The sequence below is a fragment of the Pyrgilauda ruficollis genome, unplaced genomic scaffold (genome assembly GCF_017590135.1).
Source record: "Pyrgilauda ruficollis isolate IOZ18807 unplaced genomic scaffold, ASM1759013v1 scaffold3, whole genome shotgun sequence".
In the NCBI taxonomy this organism is placed as follows: Eukaryota; Metazoa; Chordata; class Aves; order Passeriformes; family Passeridae; genus Pyrgilauda; species Pyrgilauda ruficollis.
In genome coordinates this window covers 7583404-7610245 of record NW_024524377.1, presented here as the reverse complement: position 1 = coordinate 7610245, position 26842 = coordinate 7583404, and the positions used below count along the sequence as shown (strand labels likewise).

The 26842-nt window shown below is 44.5% G+C and overlaps 2 protein-coding genes across 11 annotated transcripts in view; both read left to right on the top strand.

The window, feature by feature from the left end:
- KALRN (kalirin RhoGEF kinase) overlaps positions 1–17937 on the top strand; it is a 472671-nt gene extending 454734 nt beyond the window's left edge. For 8 of the 10 annotated variants that reach the window (XM_041473008.1, XM_041473009.1, XM_041473012.1 and 5 more), the window contains 9 exons: positions 882–909; positions 1352–1523; positions 3647–3768; positions 4874–5005; positions 6693–6857; positions 7722–7800; positions 8940–9140; positions 10028–10166; positions 12364–17937. In XM_041473008.1, coding sequence (XP_041328942.1) covers positions 882–909; positions 1352–1523; positions 3647–3768; positions 4874–5005; positions 6693–6857; positions 7722–7800; positions 8940–9140; positions 10028–10166; positions 12364–12909 — 1584 coding nt within the window. In that variant the 3' untranslated portion in view covers positions 12910–17937. Of the gene's footprint in view, positions 1–881; positions 910–1351; positions 1524–3646; positions 3769–4873; positions 5006–6692; positions 6858–7721; positions 7801–8939; positions 9141–9932; positions 9988–10027; positions 10167–12363 lie in introns of those variants that run through there. The other 2 variants (XM_041473014.1, XM_041473016.1) reach the window with 2 other exon arrangements.
- A 367-nt stretch (positions 17938–18304) lies between these two features.
- Positions 18305–23908, top strand: UMPS (uridine monophosphate synthetase). Its single transcript, XM_041473446.1, has 6 exons — positions 18305–18570; positions 18788–18941; positions 20212–20880; positions 21561–21736; positions 22247–22361; positions 23141–23908. The coding sequence occupies exons 1-6, from the start codon at positions 18364–18366 to the stop codon at positions 23320–23322; spliced, it is 1503 nt and encodes a 500-aa protein (XP_041329380.1). The 5' UTR covers positions 18305–18363; the 3' UTR covers positions 23323–23908.
- The last annotated feature ends 2934 nt before the right edge of the window (positions 23909–26842 follow it).

Sequence of the window (26842 nt, the reverse complement as noted above, 5' to 3'; positions counted from 1 at the left end):
GTTGAACATGAAATGGCTTGAACATGAAATTATTAGATTGAATTTGAATGCCAGGCCTTATGAGATTATTAAAACAGTTAATAAGGCTAAAACCACTCTACTATTGTACACCACAATGTAGTTAGGATCGATTCTGTAAGAACTCAGTGGTGTTGTCTTTGCTTTTTCCACCTTTGCTTCCTGAGTTATATTGGCACATAGAGACCACAGGGTAACAGTAGCTTTTCAAGTCTTTGCTAACTTGGTTAATTAACTAGCTAGATAAAATAACTCCTAGTTATCCAAACCTAGTTTCAAGCTGGAAAGTTTCCAGCAGTCCAATGAAATGAGTGAATTTTCACTTATGGTAATAGACCAAGAATTTTTACAGGACTGATCCTCGACAGTAGGCAAAATGAAGTATTTATGGTCTAGTGCTTTACCTTTTTTCTCCTGAAGCTAAGAACAAATTAAAGAAATTTCCTCAGACCTGGTTAGTGGCCAGAGTGCTGGTGACGTGCCCCAGGTGTGTGGTGACTGCAGGTGCTGTGTGACACACCTGTGGAGCCAGGCACAGGGGATGCACAAACCACCTCTGGGAAGAGTTAATGGCTTCATCATTATCACACAGACAAAGAGGAAGCATGTCCACCTCCTCAGCCTTGGTGCTGTGCCTGTTACCTTTGATGATTTTTCAGGGTTCAAGAAGCCATAGCTTTCATTTACTTTCCCATGTGTGTTACCACTAGAGCTTGCAGCACCTGCTGGTTGTTAGAAGGTGCCACTTGTCACCTCTGCAGCACTTCTGCAGTTCTGGTCAGTCACCATGGTACCTTGTGAAAACAAATGCCTCTTTGTCACTGTCTAGGAAATAAATGCTTGTATCTCTTTGTATTTTTCAGATAATCAACCCCAATTTCATCCAAGAAGGTGAGTTAAGGACAGCTGTGCTGCAGTCGTGATTTACTCTGGTGCCACAGCATGCTCTGTACCTAGCAGCATTTGCAGCAAAGGCAGCTCTCTGCTGCTCAGTCCCCAGGCACAGCAGGCTTCCTGCTGGCTGCTGGGCTCACACAGCCTGGGGCCACAGGCCAGGCTGAACCCCCCAAACCTGCCTTCTCAAAATCTCATCCACGTGCCAGAGCACAGGGCTGGAGGGTGGACAGTCCCCTCTACCTCCTTCTCTGAGCTGTAGACAGCTGGCTTTGACTGGAGGGCAGTTTCAAGGACATAATCCCAGGACTCCCAGCTGTTTGGGACCCAGATCCCATAGTTCATCCTATAATGTATTCTCTAGCCTTGTATGACTCTAGACATCCTCACCTGAAGATTGAAAGAGGCGTTGTGTGTGTGTCCCCATGTTTTTTTACAGTGGCTCCAGAGTTTCTTGTGCCACTAGTGGACATCACCTGCCTGCTTGGGGACACAGTGATGCTGCAGTGCAAAGTCTGTGGGCGACCCAAACCAACTATAACCTGGAAAGGACCAGACCAAAACATTCTTGACAATGACAACAGCACGGCCACTTACACGGTGTCATCCTGGTAAGGTCCTGCCTATGGATCCCAACATAGCTGGTCCTGATGGTTGTGTTACCCTCAAATATGGCACCAGCCTGGCTACAATGCTCATTGGATGCAGTTAATTAAGTGTGGCATGGCATATCAGCACATCAGTGTGGCAAACATTGGCTGGAAAGGGTCAGACTTTAGGGCTGGGGTAGCTGTATTTGTTTCCCAAGCTGAGGTAAGGTATAACCAGAAAGGGCTGCTGGCAGACCTGGGCTTGCTCCCGTTGACTTCCTGAGCCAGCTGCAAGCTAGAAGCCAGAATGTTTACAACCCTTTAGTTTGGCTAGTATTGCCTCTGCTGGGGCTTCTCTGCTTGAGCTTGATGCCTTTATCTCCTTTGGGAGTCAAGAAGAGCAAGCCCTCACCTGCTTGCCATACCCCTATCACTGTGAATTTTCTCATCTTATTGGCAGTGGTGGGGTTGCAGTTTTCCTGAGCCTTTCCTCAGCTGTTCCTAAAAAAGCCCAGATGTGCTCTGGGAAGGCTACATCTGGCTGTGCTTGGACAGAAAGATGCTTGTCATAATGTTCCTGGCTTGGCTAGCAGAGAGGAAAACTATCTTTACAACAAGCACTGGGAAGATTCAGAAAGATCTGGAGTTGAATTCAGGTCAGGTAACAGCCTGCTGCTAGATGCTCATCTGCAGCTTATATAAGAAATTTGGGGCAAACTGCAGTGGAAATCTCCAGGAGGCAATCTTTCATTTCAACTTTTCAGCACTTCTGGCACAAGCTGAAATGAATCCAGGGAGTACAAAGTCGCTGAAAGTGAAAAAAGAACAGTAAGAGAAAGGGATTTTACATGTTCTATAAAGAAAAAAAAAAACCACATCTGATCAAGAGCTTTGTTTGGAGACTATTGGCTTGTGCAGCTGCCCCAGAGCATCCAAAATTGTCTTTTGTTATTCCTCAGTAGATCTCCTAGTGCCTTATCTTCAGCCTCTGTCTGGGCTTGGGATGGGGGGATATTTCCATACAGGGTTCTGGTTTTCATCACAGTCCCCTTCCTGTTGGCTCCCTGTGCACTATCAGCACTTGTATTGTCTTGTTACTCAAATAATCTTTCCAGTGAAGACACTGCCTGCCAAGCAGAGCCCCAATGAATCAGTGGCTCTTACAAATCTTGTTGGCACGAGTGTATGGATTTCAGAGAGAGGGGATATTTCTGTCCTGTTTTAAACCAGCACAGTCAGACCAGCAAAAGCTGCAGAGTCCAGACAGTTATCCCAGCAACCACGTCCTTCTGCAGTACCTGACAGATTAAGCATTCAAGAACTAGCCTAGTTTTGCCATCAAGGGAACTTATTGTTGGCTCTAAGATGGGTCTCCAGTACAGCTAAAACACTTACACAAGCAAAATCTTTTCATTCAGGCCAGCTCCCTCAAATTGCATATTGGAGACTGAAGTGTGCAAACAGCAGTGACTATGAACAGACCTGCGACAAATTCATGAGATTGCACAGAGCTGTTTATTTTCTCAGTGTGTCTCATGAAGTCAGTGCTGTGCTCTTTATCCCTGGCTGCTATAAGATGTCCAGTCTTCCAACTGGGGCCCTGGCAGCAGCGTCAGATCAATGGCACATGCTCCAGGGGCCTGAAGCTCCTTGGAAATGTCACCCTGTGCTGTGTGACTGCTTCCTGCATCCGTGGGAAGCCCAGTTTGTCTGGTGTGTGTTGGACTTCACTGCAGAGGCACAGCAGCTTACCATCTGCCATGACAGGAAAGACCTTCATGGGTAAATCTTTACAGATATATGAAGTCTAAGCATCCAGCTCTGGACAGGCACAGGCAATGTTTATCTCCTGGACTTGTTGCTGCTTGAGTGATCCTTGACATCTCATCCTAGACCACAACAGACATGAGCATTTCCTTGGTAGGCAATTTGTACCAAAGGTTTGCTCAAAGGTTTCATTAACAGCCAGACCCTGACATATGAAGGGGTTGTACTTGGACATCAAATTGCTGGAGGGATATTCCTTCAAATGAGTTAACAGGACTTGTGTACACGTCTCTTTGCAATGAGGCAGGACAGGAACTATGTAAAAACCATCAGCAAGTGAAGCAGTGTTTTATAACTTGGGCTTTCTGCATCCACAGTGACTCGGGAGAACTCACCTTGAAGATCTGCAACCTGATGCCTCAGGACAGCGGCATCTACACCTGTGTGGCAACCAATGAACATGGAACCGCATCAACCTCTGCAACTATCAAAGTCCAAGGTAGCACATCTGACCTTAACACATGGGATTTTTCCTCTCTGTGGTCCCTTGGAGGCTGGGGGCACACAGGAACAGCCCAAGCGGAGGCAGCCAGATGTGGAGCTGTGCCAGGTGAATTGAGATGTTAAAGTCGTACAATTCCTCAGCCAAAACTCCCACTGATGGCTGAAGGCTTTGCATACTCCTTGTGATGATTAAGTCATCTGACCACAAACATCACATTTGAGAAATGAAAATGCACTGGCACAGGTTCAGCTCCTGCATCCTGCTCCTAGTGCTGCTTCCCAGGAACTCAGTAAGGTCAGCCAGGGGAAGCTCAGCTCCCTCGGGCAGCTGAGTCCCTGGGGGAATGATGCCCCAACTGACTGCAGGAAGCTCTGGGCTTCAGAATCTGCCTGGAGCAGGAGGAACTGGGATTCCGTGACACCAATTTTCTGCCTTCCCTTCCCTTTAGGGGACAAAGGACGTGAGAGTAAGTACAGCTGGGTAAAGCTGTTCTTCAGGGATTCAACTTGGAGACATGTCTCCAAGCCTGAATTCTCAGCACTGTAATTAGTGACCCATCTAATTTGAATGAATATGAAATGATGAGTTGATGGGCATTGCCTCCAGCTCTGAGGAAGGATTTGCTAGCACTAGAGATGAGGTGCCAGCTGTGTTGAAGGGGATGGTTCAGAGATGAACGTCTAACTGGAGAGTTACAGATGCAGCAATGTCACGAGCATTTAAAAGTTGATTTATTTGGTCTCACAAACCGCCCTAGAGATCAAATTTCCCCAATTTATCCAAGCAAGTCAATGGCTGCACTAACTACTCCTGTGCTGAAGGGTTCCCTAAGCAAAGCACAGAAGGATTACTGGTCGTTTGTCAATCTGCTCCCAAGCACACAAAACACCCTACACACAGAAGAATTCTGAATGCCTTGCTTGTGTCATCTTTGGGCATTCAATGGTAGCTGACTCCTCATCTGCTGCTTAGTTAAACCCCTCTACAAGGTGCAGCTGTCCTGTAGTGACCTGGTGTACCTGATACACCTGATCTTCAGAATAAAGCACTAACACTTATTGATGTGATGCTGGATTTGGTATTTTTTCCTTTTCCCCAGGTGTGCCAGCTGCCCCAAACCGCCCCATTGCTCAGGAGAGAAGCTGCACCTCTGTGATCCTGCGCTGGCTACCCCCAACCAGTACAGGCAATTGCACCATTTCAGGCTACACGGTGGAGTACAGAGAAGAAGGTAAGTGGTGTGAGCTGTGCTTGCTGGCTGTGAGAGTGACAACAAGGTAAACTTCCTTTATGACACAACATGTCCCAAAAACATTCTTGTCACCATTGGCGTGCCACTAATTGTAGCTTACAGATCTCAAAGCCTAAGGCAGAAAGAAGCCCTTCTATCATCCCGTCCAGACTCTCATATATTACAGATCTTTCTGTTTCCTCTGGTCACTTATGACAAGTAAAGCTAAGCTAAAACTTATCCATATTTTTATCATTTGCATTTTACCACCATCCTTTCTGGTAAGTGCTTCCCAGAAATGCAAAACCAAAGCAGCCTCATTATTTTTTTGATCTGGATAAAGTTGCAGATCCCTGCATACTTTTCAAGCTCAGCTCTGAAATCCATTTTTTCTTAAATCCAACCATCCATTTCCCCTGAAGAATTAGCTAGATATTAAATGCACCGTCTTCCCAATATGCACAGGCATATGCTCTTGAAAAGGGCATTTGAAATTATTCACATCCCTTTTTTCATTCTTCCTGCAAAGGTGTGAGGGTCCCTGGGCAGTAAACCTTGCCTTAGGCATATGGCCTCTGTTTTTCCCCCTTCATCCTTCAAACAATCCTACCCTATTTTAGTAAGTGTGCAAACCTAACCACTCCATCATACTAATGCCTTCTCCTAGTGAATATTTTATTTTGACCCTCACTGTGTCATCAGTGACTGGAATTTTTGTAAAAGAATAAAAGGTCCTTTATTAAGAACAATGACCAAAATAAACATTAAAAAAACCCAGCAGTGTTTTCAGTATTCCTCCCACTTCAAAGGTAAAACTGACTCTTGTAAAACCAGCCATTACCTTGTGAAACCTGGAAATCAGAATCTGTCCACAGGATGCACGAAATAATTGGGTCATGTTAAATAATGTAGGGGTAAAATGCCCTGAACTTACTAAAATAAGATAAAATTTTATGTATTCTTGAAGAAATCTCCATCTGTGACAGGGCTCTGTGTTCCAGGGGTCCTTTTCTGCTCTCTGATCCTGTACAGATGAGTAAATCCTGGTCCTTTGGTTGCCACTGGTTGGGCAGTGGCTAGGTTTGACAGGAGCAGAAACACATGACAGAGTCACACATTTCTTTGCTGCAGTTTTGCTCTCCTGCAAGCTGCCTGTGTTAAGCATCAGAAAGCTCATTCTCCTCCTGCAGCTGCAGCTTTCACTGTAGCCACCACATCTTCATCTGTAAAAGCATTTGGATTGCACTGATGCCCTGTCTCAGCTTCATCTCCCTTGCCCGTGGTTTTGGGATTTTTTGCAGTATTTCTGCTACTGTTTCTTTCATAACAGAGCTGCCATCAAAACAGCCCTTCCCTTCTGTCTTACCACACTGCCCTGAGACATCACTTGTAGCACACAGCCACAGCTATAGTGCTGGAGAAATCAGCTTGTCCCTGGGCTGAGCTTTTTCCATCATTATCCTGAGTCAACTGAGGGGCATTTCCTTCTTTTCTCATTTAGCCAGATGGGAAGGTGGCTGCAACACAACATAGCTTCTTGTGATCCATTTCTGGTTTAACATTCTGCTGTAACACTCTTAAAAACCCTGCAGATTTTACCCTGCCAGGGTGCTGCCTAAGCTGGGCAGAGAAAGCCTCACACAGGGAGCGCTTCCCTCAGCTCCCCTTCTCTCCCTCTGTCCAACAGGCTCACAGGTCTGGCAGCAGTCAGTAGCCTCTACTTTGGACACGTACCTGGTCATTGAGGACCTGTCCCCAGGCTGCCAGTACCAGTTCCGAGTGAGTGCCAGCAACCCCTGGGGGATCAGCTTGCCCAGCGAGCCCTCCGAGTTCGTGAGGCTCCCGGAGTACGGTGAGTGGGCGCTGCAGGGAGGGACTGACCACACAGGAACCCACCTGTGCTCTGTGTGGTTTGTTTTGATGGGTCCTGATGAAAGCAGGGATGCTGGACCAACTAGGGATGTAAAAAAAGCCTGGGAGATGCTCAGAGCTAGCTCTTGGCCCCAGAAAGGATTTTTATGTCTTTACCTCCATCCAGGCTCAGAGCCTGCCTCTGCCTCAGAGGCTGTTGCAGATTCTGAGCAGGTCCCTGCTTTCTATCCCAAAACTATTTCTTGTCTTTATCACTGCCCAGCGGGCTCCATGTCCTGGCTGGTGTCTGTCCTGCTTTTGCACCAATGTTAGCAACAGCTGCATCTTCTGCTGGGCAGCCCAGCTGGGGCTGCAATTCCACTTGCTAAATATCCCTCTTTAGCAATGCAGCTGGAATGGGAATGCTGTGATGGAGGCAATTCCCAAGCACTCAATGCTGCAAGAATTTGGGGCACAGCTCACTCTCAAGTGCTGTGAGCAGAGCCCACATGTTTTCCCCATGTTTTAGCAGCCCTGGTGTGCAGCTAGGTCTGTGACTGGATTGGACAGCTGGTGCTGGATGGGGCAAGAGCTCACACAACATAGCTCTACCCCCTGTCTCTGTGGCCCTTTTCAGTCCAAAACTGCAAGGACAGTTTTGTCTCTTCTATACCTTCCCCTGGAAGTGCTCTGGCATTTAGTGGTCCAACTCACTGGAGCTGTGCCTGAGCAGTATGAAACTGGACTTCTAGTGGTAATGTTTCCTGTCTTAATAATAAAGTCTCACGTAATTTTCAAATATGCTGTTTACAGTCCACAGCAAACTGTCTTTATACCTTCTTGACTGTTCTTTGTTCCCTCAAAGACTCAGCTGCTGATGGTGCCACTATTTCATGGAAGGAAAACTTTGACCTTGCCTATGCAGAGCTGCATGAGATTGGGAGGTAATATTAACCCTGTTTATCACTGCAATAAAACACTCAAACAATGGCTTGAAGCTTTTTCCTTGGTGGGGAGTTTAGGTTATTTTGGTAGTTAGCTTGAAAACTGCTGCTTCTTTCAAAGAGCATTGCATATCAGACACTGATGAAAACACGGACTAAATTCTGTTTTTCAAGATAAGTTCTGATTTGAGAATTGCAGATTGGCAAACTGGTAATCAATTAGGCAGCCAGATCTCTGGCAGTTGGTATCATCTCTGTCATCTCTGATTTGAGGTCCTGTTTTGAAGTCATGACGATTTACTGGTTCTGGATAAGCTTAATCTCAAAGACTGAGTTTGCCAAAACACTTGGGCATGTGACTGACTTGTCTTTGTTGACTGGGAGAGTGAGTTGAATAGGAGCTGCGCATGCTGTCAGCCCTTCACGCTCTCCACAAATAACAGATAAGGGGCATGCAAATAATTCAGGTTAATGCAATTATTTCTTCAGCTCAGATGTCAGAGACAATTCTGGGGCTGAAAGGACAGGAGTCCCTCTGGTTCTGTAGAAAACTGGGAAGTATTACTAAGAGCTCAAGTTCAGCACATGGTTTCACTGGGTAGTTTTACTTTCAGGGATGGTACTACCATCTGTAAAAGTTTCCTAAATGTTTTCCTGATAGCTTTTCTCTTAATTTCTTACTGTGTGTCTGAAAAAAAAAAAAATGAGACAAAATGGTAGGTCAGTGATTATTTAACATGCGTTTTCTTTTAGTTGTTTGAGAAGGTTTGGTGTCTTTAATAAAGCAGCTGGAGAAGGGAGACCCACAGCTAAAATAAAAGGAGATAGAACCAGTAAAAGTGGCAGCAAATTGAACCCAGGGGAGGTTGTTAGAGGATATCAGTATGGCTGCACAAAGCAAAGTGACACCGTTTGCTCTCAGTGTTTGCTAATCCCCAAAGAATCTGCACCCAGGGTAAGAGACGGAGGGCCTTTGTTGGAAAAGGTTATGAACAACTTGTTAAATCTGATGCCTTGTGAAATATTAATGTGATGAATCAAAAAAAAAACCTTTGAAAAACACTCTGTTATTGTCCTAAAAATTAGGCATGATTTATTCATGAAGCCACCTCATTATTTTGTTTTCTTTATCATTTCAGGGGTCGATTCTCCATAGTAAAGAAATGTGTCCACAAAGCCACCCGGAAAGATGTTGCTGTAAAATTCATTAGTAAAAAAATGAAAAAGAAAGAGCAGGCAGCACATGAAGCAGCTTTGTTGCAACACTTACAGCATCCTCAGTACATCACTATCCATGATACATACGAGTCTCCTACTTCTTACATCCTGGTTTTGGAACTGTAAGTATTCAGAGCTTGGATTCAAGTGTCTGGATAGAAATCACAGCCCTATTAAAGCCAAGCATAAAGATCACCCTGAGTCCAGCAGGGACAAGATTTTATGGATTGACATGTCAAATGAAATAGCCATTTTCTGCAGTTTCCACTGCCTTTTCTTTACAGGAACTAAGATTAAGAGGGACAAATAAAACTGCTTTCTACTTGGGTAAAGCTTGGGTAATTTGTGCCACTGAAAAGCATCAGACCTACTTGGGCAGTTTTGTCCACTTTTTACATTTGAGTAAAAGTGTTTCAGCTAGATCAAAGCCTTCATCATACTAATGCTTTTTGGTAAAAAGACCCATGTAGCAGCCATGCTTGTTCCATAAGAAGAAACAGCATCCAAACTCCAAAATGCTGTGCTACAGTATCTCCAACAAAGTGTATTTGGGCTATTTCATTGTTTGGTTGTACAGATAAATAAACTAGGTGGAAAACTTCTGTTGGGTTAGTTTTCCCACAGAAAATACTACCAGCTGAAAATGTCAATGATTTTTTTCCTGCAATTATGTAACCAGCTCTATAAATAGATGGATCCAAATAATTAAGAAGTTCTGTTTCCAAAGGGATTGTCTCTGTCTATTGAATCTATCCTTAAGCAAATTAGTTTACTTTAAGACTGTTGCTAAATTTGTCAAAGTCTGGAGATAACAAGTAAGGATTAATCATTCTACCACTTCCATGGCCTGCAGTATCTTGAGATATCATTAAATACTCATCAGATCTTGCATTTTATTTTCCTCCCTTTTTTAGGTCACAAAGTTTCTGCTGCAATTTTGTTTTCAGATATTAAGTGTTCCTAGAGATGCCATGTGATGTTTCAAGCACAGGGTTTGGTTTGTTTGTAGGATGGATGACGGTCGTCTCTTAGATTATCTGATGAACCACGATGAACTTATGGAGGAAAAGGTGGCGTTCTATATAAGAGACACAATGGAAGCCTTGCAGTACCTCCACAACTGCAGAGTGGCTCACTTGGACATAAAGGTAGGAACAAATGAGAATGATGCTGTTATTCTGTGCCCTGGAACAGAGAGTTCCCAGCTGTACAGACAGGGAGGAGGTGCAGCCCCTACCCCATGGAGGTGATCACTAAATGGACAAGCTGCTGATCAGAGAAAGGAGTTGTGGACCTGCAGCACCAGGTCTCTGCCTTCAGACAAGAAATGCACCTTTTCTCTTGATTCCATGGTTTGCTCCCAAGGGCCTTCTAGATTTAATGATGGGGAAGGAGGATGTCAGAGAGACAAGAGTGAGATGTTACTAGCACCTGTCTGAAGGGAAACTATGAATAATTCTATGGAGTATGGTTTGGGCTCACACTGTGCCAACTCAGCCACCAACCTTCCAGAGCAGAGCTGGCTTGTGCCAGGCTGGCAGGGGCAAAGGAAAAGGAAAGCAGCATTCTACATTATGCTGGATAGCCTGAGAGGGGAACTGGGTGGGAAATACACCCAGGGAAGGGTTCAGAGGAAGAAGAAAGGACAAACTGCACTGTGGAGAAGAAATTGGGGTATTCTCTAACGTCACACTCAGACTAGTACAGCTTGTACCTGCTTTTGTGAGCACACATGGCTCACAGGAGGCACTGTACTATCCTGGATTTGGCATTGTATTCCTGTCCTCCCCAGCATCCCAGTTACCTTGGATGACAGAGAATTAGCCACTGAAATTGTGATCAAGTGTTTCAAGTTTTGTGATCTGCAACATTGATTCTGGTTGCCAGGGATATCAGATAATCTATAACATTTTGTAGACTTAAATTACAATTAAAAATGGGGAATGAGGGATGAATTTAACTTTCTTATATAGTGGACAATCCAGCTTCAAGGAGATTTATTCTTATCTCTCCAAGCCCCAGGCATGTCAGATGAAGTGATACTTTCATTCTTCTTCTGCCTCTACCCCTACAAAAAAAAAAAAATCCATTTGTACAGGACCTTATATGAGAATTAGACACAAAAAGCTAAATCATCCTGGTTTCTTTCTATGCAACTGTTTGTATTTTTTGCTCTATTTATATGACCTGTCAAAAAGTAGGTATTACTTGGAGGTAAGAAACTGCAATGAATTCTCTGTTTGATAATAAACAAAGAAACAAGGTGGAAAACTAATTTTCTGTGACCTATCTGCAGTTCCTCTGAATGAGGGATGCTAAATAAAGCACCTTCTGTTGCTAACTGGGAAGCAGGAGATGCACTGGTGGTGACAGCTGACCTGTCCATGGATTGTGTTTCCCAGGATCCTGCTCAAGGATGTGTTAATTTTGTCAATAGAGACAGCACAAGAGAAGAGCAAGTGGAGAGACTGAAACAGCCAAGTAGTCAACTTTGCTTTAGATATATATATATATATATATATATATATATATATAAGATAGATAGATAGATAGATAGATAGATAGATAAGGGAGAGAAAAAAATATCTAGAAGGGTGCAAGAAGTAAATTCAGAAATCATCTCAGGGCCAACAAAGGAAGGATAATCCATGTTAAGTCCCCAGAAGAGTGTGTATAGGCAATGTTCAGTATCTCTCACTGAGAGAGAGAGAGACCTTAAATACTGAGAGCTGCTAAAACAGAGAAAACCAATTGAGATTAAATGTAATTTTACTGTCTTGGAAAGCATGACTGTGTTCTGGTGTATGTAGAGGAGCACTGGCAGTTCCATGTCAATTGACAGCAACAGTAATGGCAAACACCAGTCCCTCCCATGATAGTCGGTGCAAAATTGTACACTTACTTCATGAGGAACATTTCTGCTGCAAATTATGCACACTAACTTAGCCAGCTGTCATCTGAACAAATAAATATGGAATTACAATAAACTGATCAGATATATATATGTATATATATATGTCTTATTAAAATTTAAAAATCCATCAGTGCTCTTAATCTGTGGAGATTTGTTTGGGAATATAAACTGTAAGTACTTGGGACAAAGTGCAAAATCCCAGTGTGTTGCCCTAGTGCAAAGGAAGATCTTGTCATTGCAAGTGCAGCATTGATCTGAATTTAGAGCAAACAGCAGCTGAGCTGGGTCGTTATCACTCACTCTCCTGATCTCTCCCGTGCACACGTGATTAAATGCAAGTTTTGATTAACTATTAAGCCTATACGAATCCTACACATTTTATTTGCCAAAATACAGTTACAATTAAGTTTATTTCCTTGTCTTTTCAACAGCCAGAAAATCTGCTCATCGATTTGAGAATCCCAGTGCCTCGTGTCAAGATCATTGATTTGGAAGATGCAGTCCAGATCACAGGTCATTACCATGTCCACCACCTACTTGGAAACCCGGAGTTTGCAGCCCCTGAAGTTATCCAAGGCCTTCCAGTCTCCCTGAGCACCGATATCTGGAGCATTGGGGTCCTCACCTACGTCATGTTAAGTGGTGTCTCTCCATTCCTGGATGAAAGCAAAGAGGAGACTTGTATCAACGTGTGTAGAGTGGATTTCAGCTTCCCACACGAGTACTTCTCTGATGTGAGCCACGCCGCCAGGGATTTCATCAACGTTATGCTCCAGGAAGACTTCAGGAGAAGGCCGACAGCAGCCACTTGTTTACAGCATCCGTGGCTGCAACCGCACAATGGCAGCTATTCCAAGATCCCACTGGATACCTCCCGCTTGGCGTCCTTCATCGAGCGCCGCAGGCACCAGTACGACGTGCACCCGGTCCCCAGCGTCAAGAGCTTCCTGCTGAGCAGGATGAACCCGGGCACGTAGTGCCTCCATCCATGGGATCCTCCGCTGCTGCTCCTGAGCCGTGTGCCGGGAGCACGCGGATCCGCCTGTACATATCCCATGTTCGGTTTGCATTTCACCAACTGCAGGGTGGGAATCACTGCAGACGTGGCAATGGGACCAAGGCAAAGGGGATGACAGCAGTGGGGACACGCTCCCTCTCTCGGGGCACACGGTACTGCCACGTCCACTGCCAAAAAAGGACTGCAGGAAGCAAACACCAACTGGGAATGAGAGCCAAAATTGCAGTTGCCTTAATCTTTGTGAGGCAGCCTTATAAGAAATCCTCTTGATCTTGCTGAACTGAATTCAAAATGTACAAAAGACTAGAAGTAGGATAGTAGGGGGGAAGTGAGACCAGCTGACCTTAGCACGTACTGCAGAACCGGACTGGTCAGTTTTTGCTGAAATCATTGCAAGCCTGCTCCAGGTTATCAGTCATATTTCTCATGCCCCATATGCCCAGGTCTGCCATGATTTCAGTAGGGACTTTGCCTGCAGAGACATGCAAGATCAGGCTCCAGTCACTGCTGGATCAGCTCCCATGGTGGCGTGGCTTAGGTACATTCGCTGTTGGTAGTGCTCAGACCAAAATCCTCCATTAAGCCCCTGCTTGGGCTTTCTGCTGTGTTAAGTCAACGTGCAGCACTTTTCAGAGCTACAATTAAGGCAATGAATTCACTGGAGCATACAGCTGGTTCTGATTAAGCACAATGGGACTATGGTGGGTTTTTTAAAAGCATTTTATACACATTGTACAGAAATCTTTTGCAAAACCTGTGCATTGAGAAAAGGCAGAGTCCAATTTTTGCAGTATCTGTAAACTAGATGATGATGGTGATGAAGACAATTTTTTCTATCACAGGTTTTCAGTATACATATATTGTATCATAGATATAAATATATATAAATATAAAGGATCCTGTTCCATTTCTAGCTTCAGAATGGCCCAAAGTCCATCTAAGCCTTTCAGAGTGCAGTAGGAGTGGTGAGTTCATTCTTGTGCTTACAGCTTGAAAATTGTTTTCAGTGTTTAAAGCATGTCATTTTTTTCATTTCCAAACTTGTAAATATCTCTCAGCCACCATTAGCACCTCATAACCAAAGCATTCATGAGGATATTTTTATGTCCAAAGCCTAATTTGTAATAAAAAAATAATAGTCACAATCAAAACATTTCTCTCTTGCAAGCCAAGTTGCAACATCATCATATTGATGTTACAGCAATGGAGCCAGCCTTAAGTATAAGGGAGTCTGCAGTGACAAATCAGCAGTTTGTAGGTTGGCCAAATCTTCCTTTCCAGAAATGAGACTGGAAGGGAAAAGTCCATCTGGGACTTCCCCATCCTACTGCCACACCACAAAGCTCTACAGCCTTGTAGGGTTACAATCAAAGAGATTTGTTTCCCCTGGCATGTGGGGACTTTGTCTCGGTGCTGAGTACCATTTGTGTGTCTGTAATGGGAAATGGCAGTTGTTACCAAAGGTTTTCCTAAGGAAAAGGACTAGATCTGACCACGTGTGCTCATACAGACTCTCTGGTAAGGGAGAGAGTCAAATCTCATTTACCATCTGAGTAACTGCACTGTGGGCCTGCAGGAGCAAGCGCTGTCTCTGCCGGTGGGTGGTGGAGATACCCTGCAAGTACTGTTAAATTCTCAGGGCTCTGATAGCCCTTTTTTGATCCACCTCCAAGCTCCCTTTCACAGCAGGCAGGAGACCTGGCCTTTCTCTTTGTGCTTGCTCTATCACTACACCAGCGTGGTCAGTATTTTGTTAGCAGAGAAGAGGCACAGCAAAAACCCTCAGTGCTCGACACTGAGTGTGTGCAACAAAGAACAGCCCTTGAGATGGGGAAGGCACAGGCAGAGGGGTGAGCCCAGGGGCCTCAGCAGAGCCAGAAGCAGTTCTGTGAGAGATCTAATACAGGGAGGGAGTGTGGCAAGGGTTGAAAGAGACAAGTGTTCACAGAAGGGTAAGCTTTCTGAAAATCATCTAGAACCTATCTCAGTTCCTCTCTAGAGCAGCAGCTGATTTTCTAAGCAATCCAGCAGCACCTCTTAGATAAAGAGCAGACTCTCAGAGCAACAGTGCAAAGTATGCAATTTCTTAGCAACTGAATACAGACAGCAGTCAAGGGGGTCTCTAATTACCACCAGCCTCAGGTACTTTCTCACTACAGGACTGTCTGTAATTCTTCCTATTTGTCAAAGCTGGCTCTTTGTGCTGTGATTGCGCTGCCCTTAAAAAAATGTATGTGGAAGTGTGGTCTGTAAAACCCACAGCTTTTATTAGGCCCATGGGTACAGTTTGAGCCACCAGCTTTCTGCTTGGCATTAATACAAACAAATTCTCGTGTATCACATGAAATTTGGAGTTATTTAGCATTTTGTTTTCCTACATCCTGCATTCATATGTCAAACTACGTCAGCAGACCCTTTGAATGCACAGGGGGAAAAAGCCAGACTGTTTAAGGTAATATTTAAGCCTCTCATTGCTATCAAATAACAGAAAAGAAAACCCAAAAGGCTGAAAGAGAGATGATATATGATTAGATATTGGTGCTCAAATTCAAAAAAGACTCCTTGTTGAGAGAGCTGGAGGTCCTGAATTCTGAAGATGTTGAATGTTGTGGGGTCACTTTCTTTTGTGGTTTTGCTTTTTCCATATTCATGTTAGAACACCTCTTCCTGGACACCATTCTTCTTACAGCCCATTCAGGAATACTTGAACCAGTTAAAACTTCCATAAAACATTTGTGATTACCAACCGTTCTTGCTTTTGCCTGAATAATACCAAGTTGACATGCAATATTGCCATTTGATAAATGCAGAGGAAGTATCCTGACTTCGCTCTTTCAAAGTCTTTTTCAGCCAACCTGTGGTGCCTCTGCAGATACAACAGGTCCTGTAACTCTGTTGAAAACTATAACTCCATTTTAAAGAGATAACAGAAGCTGAGTAAGTAGGCCTGGAGTGCACCTGCTGAGTAAGAAGCACCACAGCCAACCCCCTGAGTAGCATTCTCCAATGACTGGATTTTTTTGGTGCATGAAATATTGTCTGTAACAAACACAGTTTCTCAGTGAAGTTCCCCAGAGAATATCTGACCCCAAGGGGAAGATTTCCACCTGCAGCTGTGTACCACTCAGGGTATTCCCAAGATGGCTTGAAAATGTGGTGGTAGCTGCACCCTTCAGCTTCTCCAGCAGCTTCCGACCATCCAGGATGGACAGGAATCCTGAAACAGTGCACCACAAGCTGTGTGTGGAGTGGCACTGTGCACACAGCCACTGCCATCAGACATCTCCACAGTGCTCTTACCCTGCTCTGACAGCAAAATGTGGCTCACAGTGTCCCCAGGTGCTGGGTGACAGGAGGGCAGCAGCAAAGGTGCTGGTGACACAGAGCCCAGAGGACGCAGTGACATGGGGGCGCCTTATTTAAGATGGATTCGTTTAATGAATGTGCAATGAGAAATTAACTCACCTCTGTCTCTGCTCCACTTGGAGCAGCCAGGCCAGGGCAGGAATTCTGCTGGCCAGTGTAAACTGCCAGCCCCCATCAGGTGTTGCTGCCCTGGGGGATGCCCCATGTACCCCCAGGCTGCCCAGCCCCCTGTGCATGGTACTGTTGGGGTGACACAGCCAGTCCAGGGTGGTAGACTTCAGTATTTTAAAGCAATCCAGGCTTTAAAATTTATTATATGCCTCTCTCTTCTCAGTGATACCAACAAGTTTAATTTAGTCTTCCCGCCCTTTCTTTTTAAAAGACTACAGATTGGGTTTTTTCAGTAACATGTATCTTTTTACTTCTAAGTTAACGCTGAGAGAAAGACTGTGCCCTCAGCTGACCCTGAGGCTGTGGCTTCAGTGGAGTTCATGAGCATTTCTGACAATGCTACTAGGCCTGTGCTACAAATACTGTGCATAAAGGCTGAATGCAGAACCACACATTATAATCTGATTATATAGAATGCCCTTGCAATGAAGGGACTGTGTCAAGTAACCTAAGGTAATATAAATTTCAGACACAGATGTAAAGGCTTCTCTGTGCACATAAAGCTCTGGCAGAAAATTTACATGCACAGGGGCTCACCACCTTTTTTTCCTCTTGTTTCTTTCACAGCAGAGGTGGATTCTCCTCTAACACAGGGCTTGGGTTTATTTTTGAGCTCATTCACTCATGTCCCATCAGAAAATGGTGCTTTCCCAAGGAAACTAAATCAAATCCCATTTTACTAGGCTGACTGCACACTGCCATCAAGTGATGTACTCTCGTTCTGGGATCTGTGTAGTGCTGAGTGTTTCCATAGCGTCAGGATGCTGAATGTTTGCTGTAACTGTAGTCTTTATTATGGAGCTAGTGAAAAACCAACATCTCTACTCAAGCCATATTTCACCTTCATGTCCAACTTCTGATGCTGGTGCTTTTACTTCTCTTTCTACAAAACTGTTCGACACTGCTCTGCCACTGAGGTCAGTTTGCTGATAACTTTTGGAAAGCAAATGCAATAGCAAGTGCAAAAAAAAAAAAAAAATCAATCTCAGACTTCTCAGACTTATTCACCGAGATAAGAGCAAACAGTTGGAACGTATTGATGCTTTTCAATCCTAGCAACAATCCACTGAAGGAGGAAAAAAGAAACAGTATTCTTAACAGCTCAGCATTTTCAAGGTGCAAAGTAATTCCACAGCCTTAATTATTTCAGTGTATTGCTGGTCTGCCTTAAATGTATCTTCAGTTTTATTGCGGATTTCATGTTGTATGCACACAATGTTGGTTTGTAAAGGCAGGTTTGTAAATATTTCCTTTGTAAGTCTGATCACTCATGTGTACTGTTGTGAGGTGACTACTTGCTGTCCCATGTTGTTGTTACTATACTGCAGTATATATGATCACCTACAGATGTAGCTTCGACCTGTACATCTCCTGTCCTTGCATTCCCATAAATAGAGTATACTAAAGACTCCGTTTCTGGGCTTTTTTGATTAAATAAAATTATTCCAAGAAGACCGGGTCAGTCTTATTTCACACATGTGGCATCTTTCTGAGTGAGGCCTTGGAGACTCGGGGCTGGCTGAGGGCTTTATTCAGCTCATCTTTTCCGGAGGGACCTCTCAGGGACCGAGCCCGCGGGACTGTCACCCTGGCTGCTTCCACCGAGCCTTCTGGGAATCACCCGGGGAGCCGACGCGGCGGGAAACCCTCGGGGCACACCAAACCCTCTGCCCCGGCGGCTTCTGCTTCCCGGGGAATGGGGTGACGAGAGAACGGGGAACCGTGCAGGGGACAGCGGGCCTCAGGGAGCAGGGCCGGGGTGCCGCCTCGGGGAGGAGATGCGGGACGGGCACACGGATCCCGGCATGGCGCAGCTGGGATTCCCGGCGCAGGGAGGGGACGCGGGGCGGCCACACCGCCTCCCGTGTGCCACACGATGTCCCCGCCCCGCGCGCCTCCCGCTCTGCATCATCTCGGTGCGCCGGGCCCGGCGATGGCGGCGGGGCCTGCGGGGGCCGTGGCGGCGGCGCTGAGCGGGGCGGGCGCGCTGCGCTTCGGGCACTTCGTGCTGAAGAGCGGCCGCTCCTCCCCCGTGTACATCGACCTGCGCGGCCTCGTGTCCCACCCGCGCCTCCTCCGGCAGGTGCGGGCCCCGGGCCCCGCGCGTGTCCCTGCCCTTGGCGGGTGGCGGCTCCCTCACGGCCCTGGGGCAGCGGGGAGGCGGCGCTGCCGCGGCTCCCCAGGGCCGGGACCCCGCAGGGTCGGGTCGGGTTGGGTCGTGTCAGGCAGAGGGGTTTTCATTGATTTAGTCACGTTCGCTCCAGCCTGGCTCTTAAAAAGCGTTTGGTTTTCCTTTCCAGGTTGCAGGACTTCTTTTCCAGGCAGCCCAAGATGCGGGTCTGCAGTACGACTGTGTGTGCGGCGTTCCGTACACGGCGCTGCCGCTGGCCGCCATCATCTGCTCGGAAAATCAGGTTCCGATGCTCATACGGAGGAAGGAGGGAAAAGATTACGGTAAAACCTTCAAATCAAGAGTTTGCAATTTACCTTGTTTGGGAAATGACTTTATATACTTTGTGGTTCTTTTGTAAGGCACAGCGTCTCCCTTCCAGTTTAACGCTACCATTGCAATTTAAGAAGCAGGCCCTTTCCCCCCTAAAGCGAACCTCCCACAGCATTCCAGCCTGAGCAGCCTCTCCCAGCTGGTTGCTGTTTAGCCTGGAGCTTTAGTCCTGCTGTAGGAGATTTGGAGACTCTTGAAGGATGTTTTCTGTTTCTTTGGTTTTGTTTGTGGGAGTTTTTTCTTAGCAATGTCTTTTTGTTTGTTTCCTTGTTGCCCTTGCTATGGTTCTGGGTTAGTGGCCTCATCCAGAAACAAGGATTTATAACTCAGATTCTCCAGCATGCTGAGACCAGAGCCACATTTTGCTCTCAAGCCGAGCTTTTTGTGTATTGACACCAAAAGGAGCCTTTCTAGTCTCTTCTTCATTTATCTCTCAAACCCCTTTTTCTTTCATTATCCTGTGGTCCTGTAATCAGTGAGCCAGGTGAGCAGCAGTCCCTTTACTCAATGAACCATGTATGTGGGAGAGCAGACTGAAGCATTAACCTGCCATATAACTGGATTTCTACACATCCTCCTCCATCAGTGTGTAATTAGAAAGTACACTTGTCAAAACTTAAAGGTGCTCCTATGTCAGGTAGTGGATCAGCCATGGAAACGTTTGCTGTTCCTTCTTGTGACAGCGATTAACTGCTCCTGGGAATGCCAGGCATCCCTTTGTCCTTGCCTCCCAGAAGGCTTTTCATGGATGTGTGCCTGTTGTTAGTTAGGACAAAGGCACTTGAGGCTTTACTCCTTCTAATTGTTCTAACAGGCTTATTAAGCACACAGTGCTGCCTGTGGAAAATGGGACATGCTGAAGAGTGCTAATAACTTGGCTGCATTAAAGATGTTTTAAATAACAAGAGAATAATTCTGTAAGTCTGAGCTTTCAAGTCATGACAGTACTAAACTTCTGAAGTCATCTTATTCAAACATTTGAATTGATGCTGTTAACAGTGTGTCAGTTTTGTTACGGAATGTAACTTCTGGAAACACACAGAGTATTTTATCAGCTTGGAGAAGTAACAGTCTTTATGAACTGAATTACAGATCAGTGAGTGAGCTGTGGTAAGAGCTGTGATAAGTGGTGTCATCTAATAAAGTTTTGATTCTGTTAAGGTTTTCTTGGGTTGTCCAGCATTTCTTAATCTGGTGGAGTGTTTGCTTTTTATTTTTCAGGTACCAAGCGGATGGTAGAAGGCACCATTAATCCAGGAGAGACATGCCTGATCATTGAGGATGTGGTAACAAGTGGATCCAGTGTGCTGGAAACTGCAGAAGCTCTGCAGAAAGAAGGATTAAAAGTCACAGATGCCATAGTGCTGTTGGACAGGGAGCAGGGTGGGAAGGCCAGGCTAGAGGAACGTGGAATTCACCTGCACTCTGTGTGCACCTTGTCTGGAGTGCTGGAGATTCTCCAGCAGCAGGGAGAAGTGGCTGCTGAGATGGTGGAAAAGGTGAAGAAGTTCATTGAGGGAAATGTGTTTGAGGCAGTGGCTCAGAATGGTGCTGCTCCTGTGAAGAGACTCTGCAAGGAGCTGAGCTTCAGCGCTCGTGCCCAGCTGCCAGGGCTGCATCCTATTGCAGCCAGGCTTCTCATGCTCATGGAAAAGAAGCAAACAAACTTGTGCCTTTCTGCTGATGTCACCAGTCCCAAGGAGCTGCTGCAGCTAGCTGCCACCCTGGGCCCCAGCATCTGCATCCTGAAGACTCACATAGACATCCTGAATGATTTCACCCAAGAGGTAGTAAAGGAGTTGAGAACGCTCGCAGATCAACATGAATTCCTGATTTTTGAAGACAGGAAATTTGCAGATATTGGAAACACGGTGAAACACCAGTATGAAGGTGATTATCTTCAAGCTGGATTCACTGTAACTTTGCCTCTGGTGTGTGTAACTGCAGTACTGGCACAGGTTGCCAGGAGAGAGCATGGAATCTCCAGCCTTGGGAAATACTCAAGGGGATAAGACCCTGAGCAGTCTGACCTAGCGTTGGAGTTAACCCTGCTGAGAGGGCTCCTGAGGTCCCTTCCAACCTCAACCTTTTTATGAATCTGTGGTTGTGCTCAGTAAGTACTTCTGAGTTGTGTGCCATGAGAAACTGCTGCCTGCTGTTATTGTACTGCTTGTGTGCCAGCATGGCTTTCTTTTGATACTCCATCTGCAGCTGTAGAACTGCTGTTCTCTTTTCCTGATCCTTATGTCCCATATGATCTGTGTGCTATCTGGGAAGATAAGCACCTGTGGACAGCAGATTTCTGGGCTACCATAAATGTCTCAGTAAATATTAAAGGTGAGACACTAGCAAGTGTTTGTGAAAAGTAAACTGAGAGATTACGCTTTGTGGTTAGGCAGCTGTCAGAGCTGTCTGATGAGACTGAACTTGTAACAGTCAAGCTTCAGCAGTAAAACTGTCTTTTAAATATGTGAGTGATAAGGTGTGCAGCTGTTCCTAACTTGTGCTTCCTGTTTAACACATTTCTGACAATTCCTTGCCTCTTTGTGTCTTCCTGCCCCTGTTCTCAGGTGGCGTGTTCAGGATCGCGTCCTGGGCGGACATCGTCAATGCCCACGTGGTTCCAGGCTCTGGAGTTGTGAAAGGGCTGAAGGAAGTGGGTCTTCCTCTCCAGCGTGGCTGCCTCCTGGTTGCAGAGATGAGTTCCCAGGGGTCCCTTGCAACGGGTGAATACACAAAAGCTGCAGTAAGTGGGCGGTCTTGTGTTGGGATAAAAGCTTGTCAAGTGTGACAGGGAGGTTTTATGTGTTTCTAATATTTGCACTTCCAAGAGTCCCTCCAGCTCTAACTCTTAGAGGTGTTTGTTTTTTCCTTGGAGACTCAGAAATGTGACTGTGTGGTGTTCAAAGGTTGCAGCTGTAGGCCAGTGATGAGAGGTGGTCAGAGTTCACACTTGGAACTCTAGTACATGTTGCATTTTCTATTAGCACCCTCCCCTTATTTTTTTATTTGTTTCTTTAAGCAGTGCATTTCTAATTAGTTTAAATCCATTTGCAGTATTATTTATAACATAGAAAGAAACACAACATTCGCTTTTCTGCCAGAGGGAAGGAGTGACTTTATATTGGGAAAGCAAGAGGTGTTTCATACCCCTACCTCACACAGCTTAAAGTGTCAGAGGGTGGATGAGAAACAGATTGCTAGGCCAGCTGAGTTTTAAGTATATAATTTGTAATTGTTCACTGATCTTTTTCAGGTACAGATGGCTGAAGAGAACTCAGATTTTGTTTTTGGATTCATATGTGGATCTAGAGTTAGTAATAAACCAGAATTTCTTCACTTAACCCCAGGAGTGCAGCTGCAAACTGGAGGTAACTTTTTCTGAAATATTTTTAGTCTGTTTGTAAGTACAGAAGTGATCTAGTCTCCAGTGAAAAAGTGACTTCTGAAGAGGGCTTGTATGCTGATTCTCAGCTGGGAGGAGTCTGTTTCCCACTGAGGGCTGTCTCTCATATTTCTGGATATGCTGATTCCTTTCTTGGGAGCTCCAGAAGGCAGTGAGCAGGCTATACAATCCTTTTTTCTTGTTTTGAGGTCTGTGTACCATAAAGCTCATTCCTGAACACATGTAAAATGTCTCCAGATAGGTGTTAGATGTAAAACTATTCAGTAGTAGTAAAAAAAAATAACAAATAGAGAAGTCCAGCTGAAACACTTGGTTTTGATATAGATGCAGTGAATGGAAAGTCTTGTGCTGACTGAAGAGGTTATCTTTGAAGCAGATACGGGAGATATGTTTCTCTGCAATACTTAATTTTTATGAGACCTAAACTGAAATCACAAGCTTTTGCAATAATGTTTGGGGGTTTTGCCTGTTTTAAGAAGGCTGATTATTTTAGCAATCCTGACTGGTGCTTCTTTGGGTAACTGTTCCATCTATACCGAATGGTAAACCATGAAAAAGGAGGGTGCTGGCTGTCAGATTTGATCTGTGTTTTTTGGTTGGCCATGCAATTTCTAGTTCTGTTTGTGGATTGTTAGGAGGATGAGAGCTGGGGACAGGGAAACCTGTTTTGTTCCAGCACCTCCCTGAAGGTTTTTAGTACATACAGTTTTGTACAAACAAAAATAAATGGTGTCTGTATTTCAGGGGATAACCTTGGACAGAAGTACCTAAGCCCCAAGGAAGTTATTGGTGAAAAAGGCTCAGATATCATTATTGTGGGACGTGGCATCTTGGCAGCTTCAGACCGTCTCCAAGAAGCAGAGAAGTACAGGAAGGCAGCGTGGGAGAGCTACGTGAGCAGGCTTGGTGCTCCAGCAGAAGACTGAAAACCACACACTGTCCTAGCCAGTGTAAGCAAAGCTGATGGAGCTGCAGCCCTCATGAGGGGTCCAGTTAAATACATGGACACTTCATCCTGTAGAAAACTGCCCTTTTGGAGAAAAATCTATTACAAAGTTGTTTTAATTGTACACACGGGTCAAATTGTGCTTGCCATTGTTGCTCTTTGATACTTGAATGTAAGAACCCAGAACTTCATGCCAAATTTTTAGCCTTAGTGGGATTTCTTGTTTGAAAAACATTGCACAAAACACCCCAAGGGTATTTTTTTGGCTGTTGTTGCCTTCGTCTCTTTTCCCCACCCTCAAATTCTTTCTGGCCGTGGAAATGGTATTTAGTTACATCCTTAATAAACTTCACCTGCACACTTGATGTGCTGCCCCACCTTCATGGGGTTATTCAGCTCTCCTGTTTCCAAACGAGCAAATGCAGGTTTTAATGCTATACTGTGAAATTGAATTATCTGGTGTTTAATAAATTCTTTTTTGCTACCATTTTCCTTTTTCAATGGCTCTATATGTCTTTGTTCTGTGGCAGAAATATTATAAAAAGTCATCCTGGTGTGTCTGTGACTGCAGGAGTTGGTCATGATTCTGTTTACAGAATTTGTCAGAGCAGTTAGTTGTGTGCTTAATTACAGTGGAGCTGTTGATTTCTCTAATTGAAATAAAAATATACTTTATTAGACTTCTTGTGACAATAGCTGGAATACCTGCAGGCTTTACTTTCCACTGTACATGGTAAATAAGGAGAAATAGAAATATCTTTAATGATTGGTTTTGGTTATAAAGTATGGAATAACCTTAAGTGTATCTAGCATGTATGTGGTGCAAATAGCAACGAAAACTTTATTCCAGTGCTGATGCAGTTCTGGACTGTTGCTGTTCCAGAGCACACAGAGAGCTGGGTCCTTTTGTTAATACACTTACGTCTAGACTAGGAAAAACTCTGTTTAGTGAGGTTTTTGCCATTAGTGCTGGGCTCTTCACCAGGTCTTCAAAAATAGATTGGAGGAGCTTTTTTTGATTGGTTTAATTTACGCAGGATGTCTAAGACCAAGGGACACAGGTTGGGATCTGAGAGCTTTGCTTTATGCCTCCTGTTTTAGTGACACAGTGCTCTGCTTCGTTATTCAGCTACTTGTGGGGCCTAAGATGTTGTGGAGAGAATGTTAGAACGTTGTGTGTGTTATTTTCCTTGAGGCTACCAGTTGCTTCAGTAGGATTAAATATAATAATTTAATATTATATTATTAGATTATATTATTATTATTGATATATTAATTATTTAATATAAATAATTCACACCTGGAGAATTCTGCCCTGTGGAAGATGGAACTTGCTGATGATGAAGTATCCTGTTCAGACACCCTGCAACAGTCAGTGGGATGGGATATTTCACATCAACTTCTAAGAAGTTCCAGTCCTTCAAAGAGGATTTTGTTCGCTGTCTGTATTTTATGGTCTTGAGGCCTGTAGCAGAAACAAGACTCTCACTTAGACCTTCTTGCAGAAAATGACCTTTTCCACCAGAGGGAGCTGAGACTCTATTTTTGGGGAGCGTTGACGCTCTGCAGTTTTTTACAGCTTCCAATAACTTGCAGTTCTAGATAATCCTCAGAATGAAAATCTGTCTGGTTTGTAACAAGTTACACCCTTGCTGTTGGGTGTATTTAAAACATTTAAACGTCATTCGAACGTTTAAAGCAGTATTCTAAAGCTAATTTAAAACAATAGTTTATCAGAAAGCTGCCTCAGGCTGAAGCCCAGCACAGTGTGCTGTTGTGGGCTTGCTGTTACAGCACGAGCAGAATTTCATGAGTTGAGTATTTTCCACTAACTGCTGAATCGTGTTTAAGCATGTGGCTGACAGCCGTGGAGCTAAATCCCTGAGCAGGCTCTTGGGAGAGCGAGTGTATCAGGCCTCTTGCTTAAAAAATAGCAACTGGATTTGGAAAGATGAATGTGATCTAATACCCAGTCACTTTTAGAGGGTACGTGCAGCTCACTTGCTTTACAAAGCGAGTTCTGAGGAACGGATCAATTGGGAAACTTCATTTCACAGTCCTTCTTTGTGCCTTCCAGAAAGAGCTGTGTTCTGGCACTTGGTGTGACACCACTGCTGCAAACATTTCAATTAGTAAAACAGAAACGTGTTACCTCCTATATGCATTCTTCTGTCAGAATGATTATAGTAAACAAGTGTGTGCACTTCCTTTGAGGCACCTGAAAGTGATTAAAAATCCATTTCAAATTAAGAACAAATGTTAATTTCCTTGCTTGCTCCTGCTGCTTGCATTCATCACACAGTCCCTGCTGTTGGTCCCAACTGTTCCTAACATGGGAACTAGGTCACAATTTACAAAACTCATTTGCATCATAATATATGAATCTGAAACTCTTGCAGTTTATTCTGTGATCTGATTGAGCCTTTGGTGGAGACATAAGGCTATATTTAAATTTCTCAATTTAATATTAACTGGCATTTATATGTTATACAAAATTGTGATCCTTATCCATTCTGGAGTATGGTTTATAACAGAATGAAAGTAAATCACTCTTTTCATAGTGAAATAAATTGTGGCCAAGTGTTGCCAGTGCTTGCAGCAGAAAGCTGCATGACTTGCTTCTATTTCTGAGCAGCAGTTCCTGAGAACTGTGAGACCAGCACAAGCTTGAGCCACTAAGGAATTGTTACGTAGCTGTTGATATTTGTGTGTAAAGTCCACTCTGTGTCTCAGAGGTTGTGGGTATTTATGTCAAGAGAACCCAGCCAAGGCACTTAAATCAGTATAACTGCCTAAGTACAGTACTTTACTCAGACTTTAAATTCTTGCAAAGTCTTGATAAACCTAGCGCTGAATTAAAACCAGACAAGTTAAACCAGCATCGTCCTTAAAAGTATTATTTGTATGCCACAGTATCAACATTGCTTTATTATTGGTTAACTGACAGGTCATATTATAGTTTCCATAGCCTAGTCTATGAAAATTTATTTGAAACTTAATCCCAGAAAAATAACTGAATCACTTCCCTTCAAGTTTATGTGGAAAGCCTGTTGCTGTGGATTTTTTTAGTAAGAGACACAAACATTGCGTTTAGAGAATAGCACCAAAGGAATGTGAAACACCCAGAGGAAGTTTGTTTTCAGATCTGACTTTTGGAGGTCACTGTCTCAGGGAATGGTCTGTTTTGGAAGGCTTGTGATTGGGCTGTGGGCTAGACATGCTGGATGGTTTGTTTGTTTATTTGTTTGTTTCTTTGTTTGTAACCATGCTGGTGGGTCTTGGTCAGTCTGTGCCACAGTGACAACACAGCTTTGAATGCTGCAAGAAATTAAAACTCATCCTGGTGCCTGCTCCAGCTTCAGGTTTTCCTCCAACTCCTTTGGCAGGCATTTTCATGCTGGGAGCGGGGACCCTGCCTGTGCGTCTGGGTTGGCTTTGTCCTCAGTCTTGGTTCTCTGTTCCTACATGACCCATGTGGCCTCTGAGCGTTTTCTCATAAG

What these genes read in the sequence shown, in the direction of transcription:
- UMPS (XM_041473446.1), top strand. Translation starts at nt 18,364, where the DNA reads ATGTCCCCGCCCCGCGCGCCTCCCGCTCTGCATCATCTCGGTGCGCCG. An exon ending in ACCCGCGCCTCCTCCGGCAG is followed by an intron (nt 18,571 to 18,787) that starts GTGCGGGCCCCG and finishes TTTCCTTTCCAG; the next exon opens with GTTGCAGGACTTCTTTTCCA. An exon ending in GGTGAAACACCAGTATGAAG is followed by an intron (nt 20,881 to 21,560) that starts GTGATTATCTTC and finishes CCCTGTTCTCAG; the next exon opens with GTGGCGTGTTCAGGATCGCG.